General features: G+C 43.7%; 1 protein-coding gene across 1 annotated transcript in view; it reads left to right on the forward strand.

Annotated features, from left to right (window-relative positions):
* The first annotated feature begins 1,972 nt into the window (after positions 1 to 1,972).
* The window catches only part of dennd2c (DENN/MADD domain containing 2C), a 33,050-nt gene continuing 11,804 nt past the window's right edge, over positions 1,973 to 23,218 (forward strand). The window contains exons 1-5 of the mRNA XM_066703469.1: positions 1,973 to 2,284; positions 16,357 to 17,300; positions 19,326 to 19,459; positions 19,612 to 19,724; positions 20,882 to 21,073. Of these exons, the coding sequence (XP_066559566.1) occupies positions 16,597 to 17,300; positions 19,326 to 19,459; positions 19,612 to 19,724; positions 20,882 to 21,073 (1,143 nt within the window). The 5' untranslated portion in view covers positions 1,973 to 2,284; positions 16,357 to 16,596. The remainder of the gene's footprint in view (positions 2,285 to 16,356; positions 17,301 to 19,325; positions 19,460 to 19,611; positions 19,725 to 20,881; positions 21,074 to 23,218) is intronic.

Genomic DNA, 23,218 nt, shown 5'->3' on the forward strand with positions numbered 1-23,218 from the left:
TGTCAAGTTAAACACTGAAATCATGGACTGACAATGGATAAAACTAGAAATGTAACATTATAGATGAACATTTTCATCTGAATTACCAGAGCGTTATTGTGTGCTGGCCTTGCAAATTCCTGCCATTTCTTGAATTCATTTCTGTTTTGTTCAAGGAGAGACCAGGCAGAATGACAGTTTATACAGCATTCATCTGAATCGTCCAACCAAAGTGCCTCCATATTGTTTGCGGGAAATTGTAACAAACACTGCAGTACCAAGGGGGTTCTGTTTTCTATGATTTTGTCACAGTTGGGAAAAAAATAAAAGACCCAACCTTGCCAGCGGTGACTTCATCTTCCAGTCAAGAGAGAAGCCAAGTCCAAGAGGAAGATTGATTCAGCTGTTCTCTCAGTGGTATAGAGAGCTGGAACTCCCCTGAAACACCCAGCTTTTATTACTTTGCATTTATTTCTAGGTTTTGTGCACTTAGTTAAAACCAAAGATATTAGAGCTAAACCCCCCCACTTTCCTATCACAAATCCCGCCTTGGCTCCTCTCCGCGCTCCGTGGACTCTCACTCGGGTTAGGGAGACAGACGGACTTTGCTCGGTTTTCTGCTTTTTCGATATCCCAGTGAAAACTGAAACCTCCCTCTTGGGCTTCTCCAACCTAACAGCTGCTGTGGATGACAGCGAGAAAGGCGAGGACTGCAGAGCGCTCTGATGAGTAAAATGGATATTTTGTATAATTCACACAAATGTTTATAGCACTTCTGCTAGCAGGATTACTCCACCCAATGCACTGTGTTGTGTAATCTTCTCAGACACAATACGACCAATTTCCCACCCACACAAAAAGAAATATTAGTAGGCCCATATATATACGTACTGTTTCCATCCTCCATGAGGCCAACAAGTCAGTCCTGACCACTTAAAACACATCTGAGTAGCCCCTGGGGTGGCTGACCCTGACTATATTATGGACATATTGCAAGCTGGCTGAACACCAACAGCTGTTGGACCAACTGTGGCCCAATGTCCATTTTCACTGAGACAGGCAGACGAACCATCATTTATTTCTTTTGCCCTCTGATTTCACAGCAGGGCTTCAACTTGACTTACACCAAAAATGAAAACATTTCCTGTGACAGGATGCCCAGCAGTCAGCTAGCTAATTTGGAAAAGATCCTGTTTTAAAATCAATACACATCATACAGGGAGGGCATTTTTTTTCAGGAAACCCATTTAAGTGTCATAACAAATTAGACACCAGCGTTTCCTACCACTGGGTTATTATGGCCAATTATAATCACAGTTGCCAAAATTTAGCAAGGAAGAGTGTTTATGTTAATTGCACGATAACTGACCACATCCCTCATTTGTTTCCAGTCTGCTCTTATGTGTCAATCAAATCAATACTATAATTAATCAATAATACTGTTTCAGTCTCACTGCTCCTGATTTGCCTTTATTCAAGTTCTGAAAGATGGACTTCAGTAATTTGCGATGACCAATGAATCTTTATATTTATGTGTGAAGTACAACTGATAAAATGAAGTGAAGTGACGTACGTAATTGTAAATAATCTTAAAACAAGCGGCGCACGACAGATGAATGAAGCTGTCAATCACAGCCCGGGAGCCACTGCATGATGGAATTGAAAAATAAAATATCAACATAATTATACCATTATTACTTTTTCTAACAGGACTTTTTTCTGCAGATATACGCATGCTCTTGTGCCGTTGTGTCCTGGTGCATGGATTTACGCGGTGCAGTCGCCTCGGTTTACACTCCACACCACCGTGGTTTGCGGGGGAGGAGGAGCCGGACCGGCTGACGTCTTGCTCGCGTTCGTGCAGCGCAGACGTCCGCAGCTCGTCGCAGATCTGCAGAATCTCTCCGCTCCCATTGGTGGAGCCTCGCAGATATGCGCAGAGCTGCGGACGAGCACGACCCTGACGCTTCCCAGTGTAGCTCGGCCCACAAGTAGGCGAAAAAAAAACCGAGAAAACTTCCTGTTAACTTTCAAAGACACTTGGCTGGAAATGAATCACAAGAGCACGAATTCGCTGCGCAGAAGCCCAATGACGGCTGCATTTTGAGACCTGGATGCGGCAGACGCAGCCGAAGCGGGATGCAGAGGACAACCGCCCCAGCAAAGCGTGTGTGAGACGAAACAGGAGGTGGGGAGCGTAACCGTGCCGTGCTGGGATATCATGCTCTGCTCGGGACAGAAACATCGGAAAACAACTTGATCGAAGATGCAACGAGCTGCATTGGATTGCACGTTGTGTTTGCAGGTAAGGGGACATCCTGTGCACTTCAAAGCGGCGGACAGCTGTAGGTCAGGGCACCGCGGTCCAGGCTGGCTCTTTTGTGTGCAGTGGGATGTTGTTGCCCTGCATGTGTGAGATGATGCCGTGTAGCCCCCGTGTCACCGGGCTGCCAGGCTTTCCCCCTCCCGACAAACTCATTTCCCAGTCTCGCAGCGCGCTTTGCTAACGGGCTGTTTTATACGCGTCTGTTTAAACCGCAGATTCATGCCTTTGATACATATGAAGTGTTCACGGCTGCTGGAGGCATCTCCTTGTTGTGCCCTGAGCCAAGGGCTGCAAACCTGCGCTTTTCATGCATGCATTCATTAAGAATGTATTCGAATGTATAGAATGCAATGTGTATCAATTTTGTTCATGCAGAGTCAGTTATTTATCTGACTCCGATTGTTTTTTTAAAGCGCACCATATGGGTTATTACATTTTAATCCCGTCCCAAGAGATTAGATCGCAAGACAAGACTTGTAAAATAGCCATTTATTTCACCCAGGGAAAGTTTTTTTTTTTTAATGAATTCCAAATTAATTACGTCAATTTTATTTTGCTAGAGCATTTTACAAAATATATTTAAATAGTGTATAACAAATTTGAATGCATAATGAGGGTCTGCAATGTAAAGCCTGTGTAGAATACATGTGGGATCATCTTGACAGGCAGTAGAAGCAGCTATAGAGAATTTGATTGGGTGATGTTTCTTCCCCTGTGAAGCATGTGATTGCTTGATTTTACTTAATTATAAACAGTGCATGTTTACTAATTGAATGCAGAAGCTGACCTATTCTGAAATACAATGGCTTGAAACAATAGCTCAGTGACAGAGTTGATTTATTTATGTGGCTTTGGTCAAAGCTGTTTATAGAAGTTATCATTGTGTAAGAATCGTCTGAAGCGAAACGTAATGTCAAAGGCAGGAAAACAATAGTGAAAAACTGTTTTCCCCGTCTGCTCTATACAGGATGAGTTACAGCTGGCTTCTGTTTGATGTTGTCTAAATCCAATAAAGACTATTAACAAAATATGCATTTCCGCAAGGAAAAAATAGCAAAATGGAGGACAAGGATTTTAAGCCCATGTTAAAATATATAATTAAACAATCATAGATAAGCTGAATAGCAGGACTGGGAAAGTTTTGTAGGCTGCTGTTAAATTTTCCACACAACATGCTTTTCCGAAATGTTCTACACTGTTAAGAATGTGGGTCTATAGCTGGTTTGGCCTTGACTGACTTCTGAATTCTTCCCCCTCTGGAAAACCATGCAATCAATTCATTAAACACAGAATAAGCTATTATATTTATGGAGGAGTATACTTAGTTAAACATTTCCTTTTCATATATGATCTATTAATCTATTTTGTGTTTGAATTTAGACCCGTTACATTTTATTTTCACCACCTTCTGAATTTCAGTGCAACATGATTTAAATCACACTGATAAGTGACTATTAGGAAATGTAATGAGTATTATTATATGCATAATGCAACATATTTGCATTTGAAATGCTGAGCTGAGCAATGGATGTAAAAGAAAAGGGAAAAAAACTGTAGAAAACACATTTTCATAAACCATTTTCTCTCCTTTTTCACCTTTAAGACTGAATTGATCAGAAATTGATTAAGACAGCTAACATGAATTAGATTAAGAAAGAAAGGTGGGAAAAAACTTCCAAACTTCAGTTCAAAACATTTTACACAATAACTCAACCTATTTATAAACTCCTGCCATAATTCTCTACAGTACATTTCCTTGAAGTGGTAATATAATTAGCATGAATTCAGGATTTTTTTGCATTCAAAAGAAGGGGGGCGGTCCAGGATAAAGACTTTTTTTCCCATGATGAGAATACAGCCAGCATGAGTTCTGTTGGCAGTTCATGTGCAGTTTATTTTTGTATTCCAGTGCTGAACTGCAATACAGCCGATTTAGAACAATTTCTAACATTGATTTGTTTTGCTAACTTGGCCTGTGCCTTAGTAATTGTTTCGGGCACTTTGACGACCTGTTAATTTAGGCTATACGATTGTATTGGGAGGTGCCACCAACAAAAGTGGTTTAGGAAATGCAGGATAGAGCATTTAAAACATGCAGTAAGGTACACAGTCAAGCAAAGTATTTGTCTGGACACCCACAACAAATAAGGTGTAGGATTACATTACAGTATTGTTGAAATGCAAGAATGCATTGTAACAAACGGTTCAAGCGAAGGTGCTGGTGTTCTGGTCCATTGAAGTGAGCAGCAACAGATCACGCAGTGGGGTGGCGGGTTGCGGTTAAGGGGGTTGCGTGGCAGAGAAAAGGATTGTAGGAGCTACGGGGCTGAGAATAGGTGAGTTCTGAGCTGGCCCTGAAAACGCTGTGAAAAAAATGAAAGATTACCTAGAAATTCCACGGTGAAATGTAAAAAGTTATTTTGGTCTGTTGGCTGGGAGAGATAAGCCTGTAAAGCCGCACTGCTCCTGACCGTAGAACATGTGTAAAGTGACACTTCATGTCTTAAAGACCTAGGAGCTACAAAAAACAGTGGTTCACAAATCACATAGGCCCATTGCTTAGTGGAACTGAATGCAATCACTCCACTGCAATTATCTTTCTGAGAGATTTCAGGGCTTGTCAGTCATGCATGCACATGTTTTCCATTAGAGGCACTTCTTATGCAAATTAGAACAAAAACTATATGCATTTCAAAATTACTTCAATCTCTTATTGTCTAGCCTTTATGTATGTTTTACTCTTTGTTTATCTTTTAAAGTTACCTTCATCCTCCACTGTATAACTTCTATGCATTACTTTGAAAGGTTAGGTATCATTTTTGTGACTATATAGGTGTGTTTTAAAGCCACTTTTCCATGTGCAATCAATTTTAGTACAACCTCCTGCTTAGAAATGTGATTGAAAACCTGATTTCTCAAATCTAAAAGTTGCATGTACAAGTATAAGAACTGATTTATACATGTGCAATATGCAGGATAAAGGTGTTTTGAGATGCTTTCATGTGTTCAGAAATCATCAGGAATCTTATGTGTTAAAGGGAACACTCTTCTGTTCCCTAACCACCAGCAGATCAAAACAAGAAGATAAAAATGGCATTCCTAGTATGTGCGTGCAGTGTGTAATGTTGCCTCATGCTATAGTGAAGTGAATGCCACAGATATAAGGTAGGAGATATAGGGACAGACTTAAAGGTCGAGCCAGGAAATCTAAACTTCCCTTCATGCTTTTCCTGGGCATGTGGGAAGTGAATTGAAGAACTGTACTGGAGGGTTCTGTGTGCGTGTGTCTTGGTGAAAAATTGCCAGCACAATGAAGAGGCTGTCTAAGGGCTACCAAAGGAATACTGTGCATGTATCATAGACGGCCGTCACTTAATGTACTTTGTTTGCAGTAAATACAACAGCGCTCATTCTTCTTCAGCGTGCAGTCAAAGGGAACAGAGGTTTCCTAGCAAGTCAGGCCTCCGAACAACAGATATCTGCAGAGCGGGTTTTCATCGCAAGCATTGTTCCACAGAATAAAACCCTCTTGTTCGGCGTGCCCGCAGAATAATGGACACGGCACTAAACGTCTCCGAATAAACTACCGCGACTTCCAGAACTGACAAAAACAGCCGTTGACTTTCATGCATTTCTCAGAGTGCCAGTTTTCGTTCACGGATTGTGAGTCACTGGCTGGATAAACAACCGTCCGGTTCGAGTCCCACAGTGCTCTCCTCTGCAGCACAGTCGTAGCTTTTTGCATTGAAAACCAGCCCGCACTGCTGCAGCGTTTCTTTAAATCTTCTCTTTCTGGGGAGAAACAAAAAATCTACTGTCTGGTCAGACTCTGTGGGCGTCCGTGCCTGGTCAGAGTATGGTTTTTGAGTTGAATATTTAGTGTGTGGTATAGCCAGCTCTCCCCACTGAAATACTGAAGATTACTTTCTGAAAAGAAGCATTTTTCAACCTTTTGAGGTGTTCTACTATTTCAGTTCTTTTTGCTCTTTGTAGTATTAGTTAAAATATGAGAGAGCAATTGAGCCTGCCCTTAAAAATGCCCTGTCTTATGGTCGAGCTCTCAAGTGGAACATGTGTGCCACACGTTGACTCGCAAACATAACTGTGGAGGCAATTTTCAAGTGCATGTAAACCCAGCCTTTGTTACATTTGACAGAGTAGAACAGTCCGTAATTTGGCTCTTGAGTGTTCCTAATTATACACAACAGGGCCACACCCCAGCTCAGCTAGTTAGCCGACGGCCTAGCTGTGTCTGCACAGCCATATAAACGTATCTCTGCATAGCTGTAATGGTGATGTAATGATTGATAGACAATATAAAGAATGTGTTTTTTTTTTTTTTTTTCTGGTGTACTGAATCAGAGGATTGTCAGCCGTCAGTGCACTTTCATTTTGATCCCTCTGAAAACGAACCAGAGAACAGTTGTTTTGGTGTTTGCAGGCTGAGCTTGTGGCCATGTGTTCAAGTCCCTTTCGTGGTCAATTAATCAGCTGTCACAGTCCACATACCCTGCCCTGTGTACAGAGTTGTCGTTAGAAGTGCGTTTGCTTGGTGCCTCACTGACAGCTGACTTTACAACAATAAAACTTGGCTGCCCTCCGAGGCAGTCCTACGACTTCCTGTTTGTTTGTTCTTTTTGCTCTCCCAATGCTTCGGAGGCCAGACGGAAAAGTGAGATGTTTTCTTTTTTTCCTCTCTCTCTTTCTCTCTCTCTCCCTTCCTCCAGCCCCAGATTGATAGGAAACTTCTGGTCGTTTTTCAGCGCAGTCGTAAATGCGGTTGCTCTAAACTCCGTTTCTTGCAGAAGTTACACAGTGAGAGCTCTGAGGACATCACCAGAGAAGAGAGGGAACATGGCATGCAGAGCCAATAACAATTAGAGAAATATAGAAGAAGAAAAAAGTGCTGATGGTTCCTCTTTCCCAAAATTGAACCTTAATAAAGATCAAGTGCTGTACTTGAATATAGTGTTCAAAAGCTTTTGCAATTGAAGGTGGATTAGTCTCTCGAGTTATTAGAGTGCATTTGCTGGAAAAGTAAAGTGATTTAAAATGTCAGCAAATGGACTGAGGTCGTCCATAATAACAATTTTATTCTGTGTTTGGAGTTGTATATTTCTCTGTTGACTGACTGTGTTTAATACTATGACAGAAGTCACAGAAAGGGCCCAGCACTTAAGCCACTGTTCTCAACTTTGTCAATCACTCTAAACTGCACAGTTTCCTTATAATCTTGTACTGAAAGTAATGCCTATTTACCCTCGTTGATATCCCTATGACTGAAGTGCGTAAGTGCTTTTGTGTACTTCACGACTTCAGTTAAATAAAACCCATTCTGTTCACACAAACCACTGCTTCTAGGGGGGGAATAGTTGCAGTTCTCTATCCACCACAAAAACCAATGACTTCTGTGTTGTTTTTTGAGATCGGTTATCGACCAAGCAATTCTTCGAGAACTTAGAAGAATTGGAACTTGGGAACGTTTTCAACTTGTTACCTCTCTATTTTAATGCATTGGGACCTCTGATTGATGCTTTAAGTTACAGAGGACATGACACGATACAAACTGAGAGAATGTCCTGAAAACCTTTACGTTTTTCAGAGTGACTTTAGTGACAGTGTTACTTTAACCTGTCACTGTGACTCCTAGGCAAGTGAATGGGAATTGTACAGAAATGCAACCCTCCCTTTTTCGCAGACTCTCCACTGAGCCGTTCCGGGACGTGCTGTGTCTTGCACAGGAACCGGGTTAATGTCAGTCTCTGTGTGTTTGAGTATCATTTTGTTAATTGAGGTAATGATAAGTTGTCACTTAGGGGCTGGTGTAATTTGAGTGTCTGATTGCGTGGTGGCGGCTCGGAGCTGTGTCTGCAGAATACCTCCCCCTCCGTCTGTGTGATCTGCGGGCTGGTAGTGGCAGCCTTGGGGTGCTCGCTTGAAAAGACTGCGGTTTCTGTTTTGATTACTGCCATTCATCACTGCCAGGGCCGTCGTATCGGCATCGCGGATACATGGAGACAGCGACTATGTATTTAGGTCTGGCTCTGTAAGCCAGCTTTTATTTTTTCATTCTTTTGAAAACGCTGTGCCCAAGATAAAGCAACACAAAACCCATTTGAAGTGCCTACACAAAGGAATGGTTGATTATCAGATGGAAGATTGCTAATCTTATTTTATATTATTTATTTCATTCAGGCAAAAGAATTATGACTTTGTTACAAGGAAAGGTAAACTAACGGAATAACAAATGCGTTCTTTGTTTTAATATGTTTAAATGTGTTCACTTTATTAACATCTAAGATCTCTAGAATGAATCGGGGCGATACTGTTTACTTATCAGACGGGTTCTCTGTGTAAATTTTCTTTCATCCCATGTGAACACTAGTATAGTATACAGCAGGCCTATACAGTACAATGCTTGAATCTGTTTGTTGAAGTGAATTTGAACTTTATATAAACTTGAAATTTATATAAAAATATTGGTTTGCATTCAAAGAATAGGCCTCTATCATGAGCACTCAGAATGGATTTGTTTTTATGTTTTTGCAAAAATTAAAGGTGCTATTATTGAACAATGGCTGTGTTGTGAAGAAGTGTTAATTGGAGCCACACTTCTTTTCTTGACACTCTGCAGAAGAAGAATTGTTGACTCTTGTCTGTGCTATTGCCTCGTCCTGATGGATTGGGTGTAACTCCAAGCGAACACATTCTCGCCACTCCTGAACTTCCTTGTATATACAAAACGGAGCGAGCCTTTTGTAGATGCGTTGACAAGTTGCACATTTCCTTCTCTCATTCCGCTTTTATGTCCTAATTCAGCCCTCACAGAAACATCTTCAAACTCCTAAAGATCATTCTCACGCTCCTGCTGAAAGCTTGAAAAACAAAATATGCAAATCTCCGTAACTGTGTTTTTGCAATAAGTAATTATAAGCTGGGCAAAGATTTTTCTGTTGGCTTGCCTCAGGACTTATATTAATAATAATCAGGCTTAGTAATTTAGCAGATGCTTCCTAAGCCACTTATAGAGGCGAGGGGGTGTTTCATAGAATAGTGTTCTCCAAATGCTTTTAAATTATATTTGATCACTACATTTACAATTTGTTTTATATTTGAGGATAAAGGCGGACTGAAGTTTTGGTAATGTTAATAGAGACGGGTGTCCAGAGCTGTGTCCCACTGACCTCTGACCGGCGTTCTTGAGCGTGCAGAAGAGCTCTCGCCACACAAAAGCACAGGGAGCAGCGAGTTGTCTTGGTGTCTCGGAGAATGCACCGTGATCGTTCACAACAATGCTGCTGGTGCACAGCTCTGAGTGGCCTGTATTGAGCCTCTGTGCCGTAGAAAACTGTGCTGGGCTTCATATCTGTCCAAAGCATACGGAGAGCTCACACAGAGACGGAAGACCTTCAGCTTGCGTGTGCTGTATCGAGATCCCTACAGTCAGAAAGTGTACAAGGGCAAAAAACTAAAAGGTGGATGGTACTTAGGCACGTTGAATGACTCGTGCTTCAGCATATCTGAAAACATGCACGCACAGTATGACAGACAGGCATTCATCGAGTTAAATTGGAAAATCAAATGACCAACTAAAGGAAAAAAGCATTTAGGAATTATTTTGCTTCATGGGGAAAACCCACAAAGCAATAAAATGATCAGCTGTACTTGTTTATATAGGGGGTTGTGTCCTGTATCTCTGAGTGTAGCTTGGCCAACTGAATAACTGTTCAATTAAAATGTCTAAATGGTAGACTGAGACGTGTACAGGTTTCGCCTTGAAACAGCCACTATCCGTACACTCGATCAACACGACCAGGTAATTGCTGTCACAACTCCAGACTGTTTTATGTATTTGTTGTGTCTGCCCATCAGAGATCCTGGCATCTTAACAATGAGTTTCAAACAAGGAGTGGCTATTCAATTTAATTATCTTGTTAAACCAGTGAGTGAGAGACAGTACATTTAGCCATAGACGAACCTCCATCATACAGTTCTTTAAGATGGGCTATTGTCTTTGATTATATTTAGTGAATTAGCCTATATCGCAACAGCTGTAATGCCAGGGAGTAACCTTTTAAACTACCTGTTTAAAGGAGAGAAGTACAGTATTGAAAACGATTTCAGAATAGCTCAGAAATGTATATACGAAATGCATCCATGTATTACTGACGTGTATTGGTTTTGCAAAGTCGTTTTACATTTGGGTTCCTGCTGGTTTATAAATATACTTTCCCTTTGCAGAGATACTTGTGTGTGCTAGTGTGTGCTAGTGTGTGCTGGCGGGTGTGTGCAGTGTCCGTGTGGGCTGAGACTGTGAGCCTGCACGTACAGTACAGTAGCGTGAGTGTTCGACTGACCCTGACGCCAGCCCAGTCTGGGATTTTGTGCCACTCTTTTGCAGTATAGAGAGCACAGAATCCACTGAAGACAGGAGAAACCCTTCCTGGTCGCCTCTCCATTACTGTGCTTCTTATTGTCTGCCACTGGCCGGCCCCGAAGGGTCTGCTTCCTGTGATAAAGGCAACAAAGGCCGAGGCATCCTGTGATGGACCGTAGCGAGACGGGTGAGGCGGCCTCAAACAGGAACCGGCTCCTGGACTGAGCGCTGTCATCGTGGGCAGAGAGAGGCCCTTGTGACCAAACGCAGGGAACACTGCTACTGAAAAGGCCATCATATGAAGCATCTTTGGTGACAAGCATGTGCCCAAAAGCACAACTGGACCACAGCTATCACGGTAGTTATTTCCTACTGGGGAAGAGACTGTAGCACGCTTCTCAATCCCTAAGACCAGATAGTTCCTGTCTTCTATGTGTACAGCATCACTGCCTCTTAAATATATCTGCGTGTATGCTACTGTGCTGGTAGTGCTTAATTTGTATTTCTCAATACTGGTTAGGCAGCACTGGTTTCTTCTTACTACAAAAGCAATCCCTGTAGTTTTATTCATAGTGAATCCATTGTCATTCCATGTGCAAAAAAAAAAAAAATTACACACTACACCCCGAGCTACACGGGCCAAAGTCTCTGTGGTGAAATTCCCTGTTAGAAAAGAAAACCCAGATCTAGACAACACATCATTAACTCTTCAGCACAAAGAGCTGCAGTTGTAAAGGTACAAATCAGCACTCCGCAGTTTTCTGGAAAGCACGGATATCTATACAGCCTAAATGATCGGGTAGGCTTGGTGAACAAGACAGTATCACTTAAAATCAAATTGCAAGCAACGCAAGCATCCTTACTTAAGTGATCTGGCCCGAATGATGCCGATTGAACCACTTGAAATCTGGCATAGCACTGAACTGCTCATGCACTTTCTGAGAATTTCCTGTTTCCGTGCTAGTGTCGTTTTGTATGTTTTGCTGGCTGATAGGTGGTAGGCTAAGGTAGCTGCCTGTATCTCACGGTCAATTTCACTTTGGTCATATTCCACAACTGGGTTTCTCCTATCAAAACCCACGTTATCAATCAACATCAATGAGGTGGGTGCAGCGAGGTTTTAGTGGCTCTATTGTACAACACACTAAAGCTGATAACTTAAATAAGTTAAATAAACAAAGGAAAATTAAGGGAATTTTAATGAAAAGCAAATAATACATTTTTGTCTTCCAGAACAAAGTAGTGACTAAGTTGTTAAAATGGTTTTGCCTGTTTCTGTGCCTGTGCTGTCAGTGTAGGCACGGTACAGTAGGATTTTAGTTACTAGTGTTCTGTGCCCTGTGGGGTTTCTGTCTGGGGCCGAGTGAGGGGAGATGCGTTGTGTGTGAGTATGTGTGTTTTAATGACAGGGCTAGGGAGATAGTGTTAATGAAACGGCCTATAATCAGGGTGCAAGGAGGGTGTGGTAGCTGTCACCTGCAACCTGCCTGATTCTGTGGGGCAGGTGCGGCTCTCTGGGTGGTCAAAAACTACGGGAGAAGATGTCTATAGGAAAACAGACGTGCAGGAGATGCCATCATCCTGGTAGTATAAGATCCTGCAGAGTTATGAATCGCATCTTCTTCAGGGATCAAAGATTACTACCAGGCAGCTACACGTGTAGACTTGAAGATTGGGACATTAAATTAGAGTCCCCTTTTGAATGGGCACTTTGTATTTTTGTTAATTGGTTCAACTCCACACTTTGAAAATGACTTTTGTATTTGGTTTGCTTCTCTTTTCAAAGTGCTACAGTAGAGGAGTAATAATCCACTCGGAAACTTGGCCGTTGACAGCCTCGATTTGGATTCTGGAATCTGGAGAATGGTGGCAAAAGCCATTTCAAGCCGTGTGGGCGGTGTCATTTCTGGGCTATGTAAATGGAAGCTGCGTATACATGTGGAAGCCAGCACGCCATTTGTGTGGCTTCTGTAACGCATGGCATTATGTATCCAAGTCCGGAAAAATCTCACTTTGTCGCGTGTGAGTGCGTTAAGTCTGCTGACCAGGAAAGCCGAGCTTGGGGTTTCCGAAAGCCCGAGTCTCGGGGGAGCGCTCGCCCGGCCTGCTGACGCTGAATCCACTGTGCCTCGGAGACAAAGGAGGAAGGCCAGCGAGGTTAAAAATAATCTGTCCCAGTGACTCCTGGCCCCGACGGAGAGAAAAGAAAGAGAGCGAGAGAGGGTACATGGACAGAAAACCGTGTCCCCGTGACCCATAACACCTTCGACTCGTGGGATAACAATAGTCTGACCGTGACCTGCAGGTGTGACAGGTCAGAGGTCATCTCCTGTTTGGGGAGGGCAGATGGTCCTAGGGGGGTACAAAGTTATAATGGAGGAGACCTTTCTAATTTTAAAGTATGCTTCCCCAGTCTCCACCCAGACAACAATCCTCAGAAACACAGTAAGATGTTGCAGCCAAAGTAGGTCATAAGCAGAAATAAGCATCTTATCTCAATGATCTATATAGAAAAATAAGAAATGAAAATGAAAATAAATCCCTCGTGTACAGATCATGGTGTACTGTCATTACAGTATGGAAACTGATATGGACCAGCATCTATTGAACCTGATTAAGTTTAACCTTCAAATTAAATTAGGAATTCCCATACTGTGTTCTCAATTGCCATATTCACCGGGTTTGCATTGTAAGTGTTCTGTTTATATTTACTTTGGAGTGGCGTTTCCTTCCTTTTCGGTTTCGGTTCTTTGTATGTGAGATCCAGGTCTTGTTTTCTGGTACTTGCTGAATCTGCTCTTATATATAGATTTCTCCTGGTATTTTATAAATTAAGAAGACCAGTATCTCTATTTTCATCCCAACATTAGGTGCTGAAAGACTTTGCTGCAAGTTGCTCGTCACTCAACCTCCTCGTTTGGTTGATACAGGTCTAATGGTCGTTTTACCAACGAGTGTGGTGAGTCACATTGGTGTGACTTCAGGCAAATTAGCTATATTAAATATTGCTCCATAAACAACCTAAATTAAACTGTAAGACCATTCCTACATTTATCTGTCTCTCTAAAGAAACATATTTTGGGAAGTTTGGATTTTCAGTTTTGTTTTCTTAGTTAATTGTTTAATAAACATTCAAATATTTATTTTGTACAGATATGCAAAATTATTAGTATATTACTAGTGCAGAAAACCCAGTATAACCCATTGTATTACATTATCAAACTTTCTATTTTCAAGTTTGCCAATTTTGGAAAACAGACACACGATAATGAAATACTAAATCAATCCATAAATAATTCCTACCAGTCTTGGCACACTTTGTACAGTTTTCCTTTATATTTTGCAATGGTGTGGGCTGGCAGAAGGGATTGGTGAGTCTCACAAAGTTTTATATGAAGTAGGTGTGACTTAAGCTTGAAGGATTATATGTGGCAGTTATTGTGTGGCTAGCTCTGAACTTCAGTTAGTGGGCTTGTGGGCCCTTGTGATAATGGCGGTGTAGGCCGGATGACGGCAATAAATTAGACACCAGTGTTAGTAAGAATCCGATACTCTTTGGTCATCTGTTGTGTTGGTTCTTCCTTGGTACTGAAGACCAGCCTTCCTTTCAATGCCCACCCCCCTCCACTAGTCTTCCAGCAGACACCCAGTGGATTTAGGTCACTTGGAACAAAGAGTCTTTAGCCAGGCTGTGTTTGCTGTCTGCTTTGCACAAATGTATTCCGCTCGCCCCTCTTCCCCTGGCTGAAGGCACCGCACACTATTCAAGCCTGTCAAAGTGTGTGTTTAGTGGCCCCCTCCTCTCGCACGCCTGGCACCGGTCCCCATTGCGCTTGTGCCAAATACATTTGTTCACATCACAGCGCTACAACAGGGCACAGCAGTTCAGAGAGAGCAGGATTTGTGTATTCGCTCGGGCTGGAGTTGGGCTGTGAGAATGATAATGAGAAAGATTGCAATGACTCCTTCAGAGGAAACTCGCAAGACTCTTAGAAAACCGATGCCGTGTCATTCGCAAGGGAGATGGACAGTCAGTGTACAGTAGGGAATGTGATCCAAAACGTATCTGTGGAGGTTTGGTTCTTAATGATCCTGAGGAGACCCTGTCCAAAGATTGCAATATTATGTAATGCCCGAATATGCATCCCTAAGGTAACACGCATGCTGTGGGGTGGGTGTGCAATTAGATCATCCAGTTGGGCCCAGCTTACTATTTTGTCCCTCTTGTGTCTGGCTTCTGTCAGGTTAATTTCCACTAACTTCACTCATTAACCCTTCTTCGAACTCCTCCTACGCTTGTTCTTTTTTTTTTTTTGTTACTCTTTTTGTTTTAGTCTGTAGGTTTAATGTCTATACATGGTCACATCAAATCTTCAGATACTTACTGATGTCTGAAGTAGAAATACGTCAACATAAGGTTTGCCTTAAGGTTTAATCTACACAAAAGGCAACAAGCATTATCTTTCGAGTGTGTATTTCACAAACACTGTTGGTTTATTTGCCTCCAGACAGTGATTTCAAAGTTAGTGACTTCACTTATTTCTTTGCTGCCTCACAGATATTAATATATTTTTAATAGACACAGATATTAAAATGCCAGGTTGTCTGTTAACATTCAAACTTCGCTTTACGTGAACCAAACTGCAGTTAGACTTGGAAATAATACATGGCACTTTGTTGCAGATCTCTCTGACAACAATAAGCAGTGGTTATAGTTGGTAACACGTGTTGCGTTCATGAAGTTGATTTGAAAGTTTCCTCAAGGTCTGCTTTCTGTTCTACTCAGATTTAATCTAACGAATTACCAGAAGTTGAGTAATGTATCGGCATGTCTGGTGCTTTCAACTTCGCAGACGGCCTGTTCACTTTGAGACCGGATGGTCCCACTTCAGTCCCCATTCGCTGCCTGAAACAAAAGGAAATACACCATTACACCACTTTCTTTCAAACTGTAGGCCAGTAATGTATGACATGTGTGATCAATTTGTTAAAGCCTGAATGTGAGAGCTGAGTCTGAAAGAAGCATGCTTTTGTAGCTTTTCAGATCCCAGCTAACTCGCTCCAGTACGAAAGGAGAGGATACAGCTCTCCTCTTAATGTACAAGTTGGTTTAATGGCACTTTGATTTGCTGTTATTATTTGTTTGTTTGTTATTTATTGACTGATGTCCTATCTGGTTTGTACGATCAGCAATTTAAGCATTACAAATTGGCAGTAATACAAATCAATACAAAATTATTGTAAGCATTACAAAACTGAATCCATGAACCAACCTATCTAGGCAAAGCTCATGCAAATGCAGTGTCCTGTATAGTTCTTGTATCAACTTGTAACCCTGTTGCGAACTCTCCCACATATCCAGAGAGAAACCTGACATCGCTCAGGTTCTGTTGTAGTGAACGCTTCTAGGAACTAGAACCCCATTTTGTTGGCAGTTCATTTTCACAGCTGTTCAAATGTGCTGTTGACTGAAACATCTGCAGTTTCAATCAGCCGATCCCAAAACACCATTATGTGTGGGATCCATGAGCTCAATTGAGCGAGTCCTCCTCTCTTTCCGTTTTTCAGGCCTGCTCTGTTCTAGCTGTCATTTGAATATGTCTCTATCAGCTGTCCTCAGCTGGACTTTTCTGTCCCCCGATTGTACAGTAATGGCTGTCGTTGCGTCCTGCAGGCATCCTTCTGAGAGGTATTGCAGTGGAAGGCGAGGAGCCCGGGCCGTGACAGCGATGGGAGTCCGTTTCACTGCTGTGGGACCGAGGGCTGCAGACTGACTGCAGAGGGACACAGCTCTCCGGCAGCAGCCGTACTCCGAGACCAGAAGAACCATTTCCCCCCCGTCCATCCATCAGGGGCAGACGGGCGGCCGTGTCCACGATGAGCTGGCACTGAGGGTGGCTCTGCCCCTCACGACATGCACGCCCCTGGAGGAACTGCAGCCGTTTGGCACTCTCCGTCCTCGGGCCGGGTCCTCACCCGAAGCCCTGGCGTCAACATCAAACAGAAGATCTCCCAATGGGAGGGCCGCAGCCAGCTGGGAGTAGACGCTGTACACAGGACAACTGCCTGCACCTACTCACATGGTCTGGGAAATGGCAACTGCAAGGCTGGCCTAGCAAAAGCCAAAAGCCTGGGCCTAGATTTCAGGGAAGGCTGGAATTATAACTCCAAGCAGCAGCAACAGCTCCCTACAGGCGTTAATAGGAGACCAACAAATGGAGTTTCTGAAAATCCAGATGCCAGAAAGACTGAAATTAGCCCTCCCCCAGAGGACCCGGGGACATCTCTTCCGCCTGGGAATTTCTACACCTCCCGGGGCTTCTGGAAGAAGATGGAGGAATCGCCATGGGCAATAGAGGCCGCTGATGTTCAGTGTAAGCCAAGGAGCCTTGGCTGTGTGGAGAGGGGGGTCCAGGTGTTCGAGGAAGTGCAGCGTCCTCTCTCCCCTCCTCCCAAACCCCAGCGCACCTTCCAGTACCTGGGGGAGCACAGTCCCCCAGGACACTGGGACCAACCAAAGGGCAGGAATGGACCGAGCCGCACATCTCCTCCAAGTGGCCCTCCTCCACCCTGCCCCGCCACCCTGGGGAACGGCATCTCCCGAGGCAAGAAGAACAGGTAAGGAATTCTGGGGAGAGCTCCGGACTTTATCATGTGGCAAGGTCTGAAGAGCTCAGTAGTCTGTTTCCATTATAACATGTTCTTATGTTCTTAGAGTAGAATATGAATATGAATTCTCCCTGCCCCATCACAGTCTTAGTCCTTAATTAATTGTGACTGGGGGGTAGAGGTGGGGGGCTTATAACATATACAGATAAACATAGGGGCCTTTCTCAGATGTCAAGAACGTGGACTTGCATAGTTTTAAGAAAAACAAATAAACTCGCGCACAAACTGTTTATAATTTCCAGTGTTCCAAGCGATTTATAAAATATTTTTCCCCCTGCCGAGTAAATTAAGTCCTCCAGTTTGGCGGACAGCAGTAGAAATTCTAAGCCGTGGGGTTTGGTGCCAGTAATTTTTGTCTGTTAGCTGGAAGCCGCCCAGGAGGTGATGTCATGTGTTCTGGCAGGGGCTGGCTGCATTGTCTCGGCCTGGTCTCCTTCTGACAGGAGGTCAGGGGAAGGCTGCTCGAGCCAAACCTAGCTGGCAGCTTTGCAAAAAACATCCTGTCATGGAACCGGCGCATCTCTCCAGCGCAGGAGATAAAGAGAGAAGGCAAACAAACCCCATCCCTGTATCCACACCACACCCGGTCATCTCTGTGGAGCTCAGAGTAATGGCAGTAGTGTTCTCCAGCCTGGGTTCGTGTGAAGGATGAAGAATCCATCATACATCTCCAACAGGTTGAGTGATGCCTCCCGTGAGAAGCTTTTCTCTCCCCTTCCTGGCCAGGTGTACTGGTTTCCCTAATTTCTTTAAAGATTCACTTGTGTTTTTATAAAGTATGAATCCATTCCTTGCCTCACACCGTCCTGCATGATATTGGTCCCTTCGAACATGCCGGTATTATTCATGAAAGAGCTACTCTGTTAATGCTCTCTGATGGTGAAGCTCACGCATCTGCTCAGAAGCCATCAGAGGCACAGGCAGCCCTTTCTGTCTGCTGCGCTGCAGCCACGCTTCATTCTCCAAGAGATGTCTTTGTGCCGAGAGCCCCGTAAACCCTGTCCCTGCTGCCAAACTGTGAATTTCTCTCTGCTTGGTCATTGTTTCCCCCCCTAAGGCAGCACTCAACACCGCTAGAGCCGTGCCAGGACGTTTCAGGAACTGAACTGATTAAAAGGCAACAAGAGACCTGGGCAGCTGCTCCAGCAACGGCCGCCCTCTTAGGGGAAGTGATCTGTCATTGGGGAGGGGACGGGGGATTTAGAGAGAAGTCGGACAGTGTGTGTTTGGCCTTGACATCCTCGTAGGAGAGACATGGAGAGAAAATGTTTTGCTTCTCTTCGGTGAGCTGTAACCTCTATTGGGCAGGGGTTTTCCAAATTCAGATTTTGGACATTTGTCTCGGATTCAGCATGTATTGTGTATAGATATTATCCTGCAGGATTGGGAATCATGTTCAGCATAGGTGAGGAAAGAAAAAATACCAACAAAAAGTTCGATGCAAATATTGCACACACTCACACGACAGTGTTTTTTATTTTCACTGGCCAGTCGCAGGAATAACTCATTTCTGCTCCCTCTGCTATCATGCAGAAACGCACCTGTCCGATATCAGGATGTGAACATTGTCACATTCTAACGTTGTAATCGGAAGCATGTTTTCTTTTTCTTTTCTTTTTTTGATGACTTTTGATCAAATCTGTGAAATCTCTCTGAATTACCACTCTTAACAAGCTTATTTTACCAGATTTGTAGGTTTGCATTTATGCTTGTGCTCTGTTCTAGTTCCCTTTTTTTTGTTTTGTTATTTTTGAATTAACCTCTAAATTAAAAAGAAAAATACAAAGATTATATTCTAGTTTCCTGAGGAGTTCGGACACTGAGGTGTTGAAATCAAAATCCCAGCGTCTCTGAGAAGGCCTCCCCAAGGTGGCTGGCTCCTCTTTCTGTCTTTTAGTCGATGTGTGAGTGACCCCTGCCACCTCTGACACAGTGTGTGGTGATTGCCCTTCCTCTCGCTCTGCCTTTTCACAGGAAGTCCTTTGAGTTCGAGGACGCTGAGCGGCTCCAGTTCCTGGTGTCGGGGGGCGGCGCGGGGGAGGGAGAGGGGCGGCGCTCTGGCCTTTATCACACCATGTCCGAGGACAACATCTACGAAGACATCATCTGTGAGCTGCTCTCCATTACTCGGTCACTCTGTCATTCACTCTGTCACTCTGTCACACAGTCACACAGTCACACACTGATGGCTACGGATGCAGATTGCTGAGCTGAGTGTTCCTGGAGCAGCACTGTTAACTGCCCTCCTGCCCCTCTCCAGATCCTGCCAAAGAGAACCCCTATGAGGACGTGAAGCCAACACCATGCTACCTGCTAAAAGGCAGCAACACGCCCTGGAAGACGGCACCCAGACAGAGTGCCTCGCCTCCCAAGGTAGGGCATCCTGCCAGCAGGGGCTCCTCCCTTTGCCAACACAGCACCCAGCGCTAGGGGCATGGGCAGGCCCACCTCACTCTTCTATCTTATTTTTAATTTTAATTTCTGTAGATTCCCCATCTGTCTGCCAGAAGAAAACATTTACACTGGACAGTACAATCCCACTCGCAAAGCCTCCGTTAGGGCTGCTTGCATTACTTGTAGGTTTATGTGTCCATGTGTTTATGTGGACGGAGAGAAGGCTGGTCTGAGAGCAGTTGCTTTTTTTATTTAATTTAATTTAATTTGTTTATTCGTCTTTCACCAACCTGACTCTGTCCTCTTCTGGTATAAAAAGGAGACTGTTTTAATTAACAAGAAACGTATGACCCACACATAGTAGAAAGGATTGATTCATTATGGCTATGATTGCCTGCCAGTAGGAATTAATTAAAAATAATAATAATAATAATAAAAAAAAAAAAAGCACTCCCAAAAAAGGGAACTTGGTAACTAAAACATTTTATTTTCTTGTTTTGATTAATTTGCAGAATTGTTGTTACTAATTCTGTCCACTAGATGTCAGCGTAATACCAAAGCTGCTGTGATGCAGGGATGGTGCAGGAGGAATTGTTTGCAAGCACTTTCCAGTTTGTTACCGACATACTTTTCAATGTTTAAATGCAGAGATTTCTGAGGCAATGCAGTCGCCTTTAAAAGTTATCCTTCTAACCAGGGTACAGGGTTCAGATTCATTTGCCTGTGCATGTGTATGCATGTACAATACGTAGTGTCATCCCAAAAAATGCATTGGCCTCACATCACTTTATTTACTCAAGTTCTGTTGATCAGCAAGTCTCAGTTACTTACTTAGTCTTGTAATTGTATCCATTAGATGTATATGTAACATTGTTTTAAGGCCTTTAATAGCTGATGTTTATTTAACTAATTTAGTTAATCAGATAACAGCTAATCAGACCACTAAAGTAACGGTGAACTAGGTTGGAAGAAAATTCAGCAGCCCTCCAAGAACTGGGTACAAGTTCAGATTGAGTCGAGTGTTGCGCTTGCTCAGACCCAAACCTGCGCTATGTCATACTGTGTCGTACGCCAATCATGTGCTGATGCCAGTCCTGTTGAACACCCCTCATCACACCCTCTCCTTCTCTCTGCAGCTGCCTCCAAAGCCCTCCACTCTGTTAAGCAGACAGATGCCCACCAGTAAGACGTGGCGAGGTCGGGAGCTGCGCAAGATGGGGCTGGGATCACCTCCCTCGAGACCCGCCCTGCCTGCCTCCCGAGCCACTGAGCCCAGACGCAGCCTGCCGGGCCCCGACAGCGCCCCCAGATACCGCCAACAACCGCGGGTGAGTGGGCCGGGAGGAGACGCAGCCTGAGTCGAAGTCCACAGCTTGACCTTTAGGAAAACAGTGTGTGCCACATTATGTCACGCACATTTAACAGCCTCGATGAAAATGTAGGACCCCGTTTACCAGGCCTCTGTATGTGACATAAATGTCAAGCCGGGTCACTATGAGCTAAACTGTGACGGTGTCAAATGAAAGCGCTTCTTCCAAGAGCTCCAGATGATTCTCTTCTGTTCGGCTTAGACACATACATCATCTCAACTGGAATCAAACTTGGGACATCTGTGAGAACAAGATATTCGGTGCCCTTCTATATCAAAATGCTTGAACTCTTGTCAAGTTGCTTTGGCTGCGCTTTTACTGACTTTGGAGAAGCTTCCAACATGAGTAGTGGTGAAGATTTATAGGATTTATACGGTTTTCTCTGTGGTACATAGGAGGGGAAAATCCATGACTGATTCTTGTCGTCAGATCCCTGAGATTTCAACCTAAAAGACTATAAAAGTGATCTCCTCTGCATGACTGAAGTGCTGATGTCACAGAGAGAGGAACGCAAGGCGAGAATGTGAGAAAAGAAACCATGAATCTAAGAGCAGCTCTCCATGTACAGCCACCTGTATCAAACACTCTCTTCCCACAGTGCGGTGAGACGGTGTCTTTTTCAACAATCAGGTTTCAGGATGAAAAGGGAAGTGGTTGGCAATTCTTAATTGAAAAGGAGATTTAAAAAAAAAAAAAAAAAAAAAAGTTTAGTTATTGTGCCCACATCTACATGAAGTTCAATCTTTAGCCCTGTCACTTTGCGTAGTTTTGCAAAATGTTCTCCTGTCACTTGCTCGCCCCATATGCCTTTCGTTCGCTGTTATCTGTACCCTGGCTCCTTTGGCAGCCCCACAACAAAAACAAACTATTCCTGTCTTTGTGGTTGTAATCCCGACTCTCCGCATGGATGCAGCGTGCAGGTTAGGGAAGATTAGCGATTGATCTGTTGCCAGTCGGTTTCCGTCATTAACCGCAAATTCTGGCATGTTGTTTGGAGGGGGGAGGCTGGTTTTGGTTTGGCACGTGACGCATATGGGGTGGGGGGGACTGTGTAAGGGAACTGACACCCGCCTGAGGTCAATTGTGACCAAACGGCAAGTGAGTGTAGCGAATCCCGACTCTGTCTCTTTAATAAAGAGCGAGAGCGAACGAGAGAGAGAGTTGGTCTGTGACGACGCTGGCAGCGTGTCTGGTTGTCCTTGGCAGTAGGACCATGCTGAGGGGCCTGGGCAGCAGCACAGCGGCTGATGGAGGAGCAATGCCCTGCAGGGGTGAGCGTGGGGGGTAACCTGGGATTGTGGGCAGGGCAGGTGGTGGGGGGCCGGTGGGGTAAGAGTGGGGAAAGAGTTCAGGCAGGGAATGGGCTCTAAGGGGCTTGAGGGAGCAGGCGAAGTATCCATCTCACTTTGCAAGAGAGTCCTGTTTCTCATCTCCGATCCGTTCAGGGGTTTGGAAGCCAACTTACTGCCATGGCATGGGGATTTAATAACTGTACTTTTAAGCTGGTGCCCGTTCTGGGCTTATATGTTTACGCTTTGATAAGATTAATTGAAATTCTATAGAAGCCTTTTGTTTCAAGAAATGCGTTCAGGGTCTGTTGTTAAACCCGTTGTGATTTCACGTTCAGAAGCCAAATCGTATTCTCATTTCAGACGTGTAATTAGGAAAAGCTGTTTGTGGCTTTGGCTATTCTTAACCCTTCTTCAAAGACCCTTTTTTTATTTTGGTAAGTGTAGCACTTTCAGCTGAAGTTTAGGATCCTACTTCATATATTTCTCCAGATGGAATTGTAAAGTCAAGAGGAGGAATTCCTGACATCTAGGGATGTGTTTAAATGTCCATGTAAAACTCACGAATGAGAGGTTTGTCCAGCACAAGTCTTTATCTTTCTGTATATTTAAAGACCATTTACTCTAGATCTTATATTAGAGATACAAGATTCATTTTTAGATTAGTAATAGTTTTCTCCCCTTTACTATAAACCTTAAAATACTATAGATCTATCGCAACAGCTGTTGTTGATCCTCTGTTAAATTACAAGCAAACTGTTTTGCCGTTCAGGTGTGTTTCAGCCTGAAAGCAGGTGCAAGAACACATTTATTT

The sequence above is a fragment of the Amia ocellicauda genome, chromosome 5 (assembly GCF_036373705.1).
Source record: "Amia ocellicauda isolate fAmiCal2 chromosome 5, fAmiCal2.hap1, whole genome shotgun sequence".
Taxonomy (NCBI): Eukaryota; Metazoa; Chordata; class Actinopteri; order Amiiformes; family Amiidae; genus Amia; species Amia ocellicauda.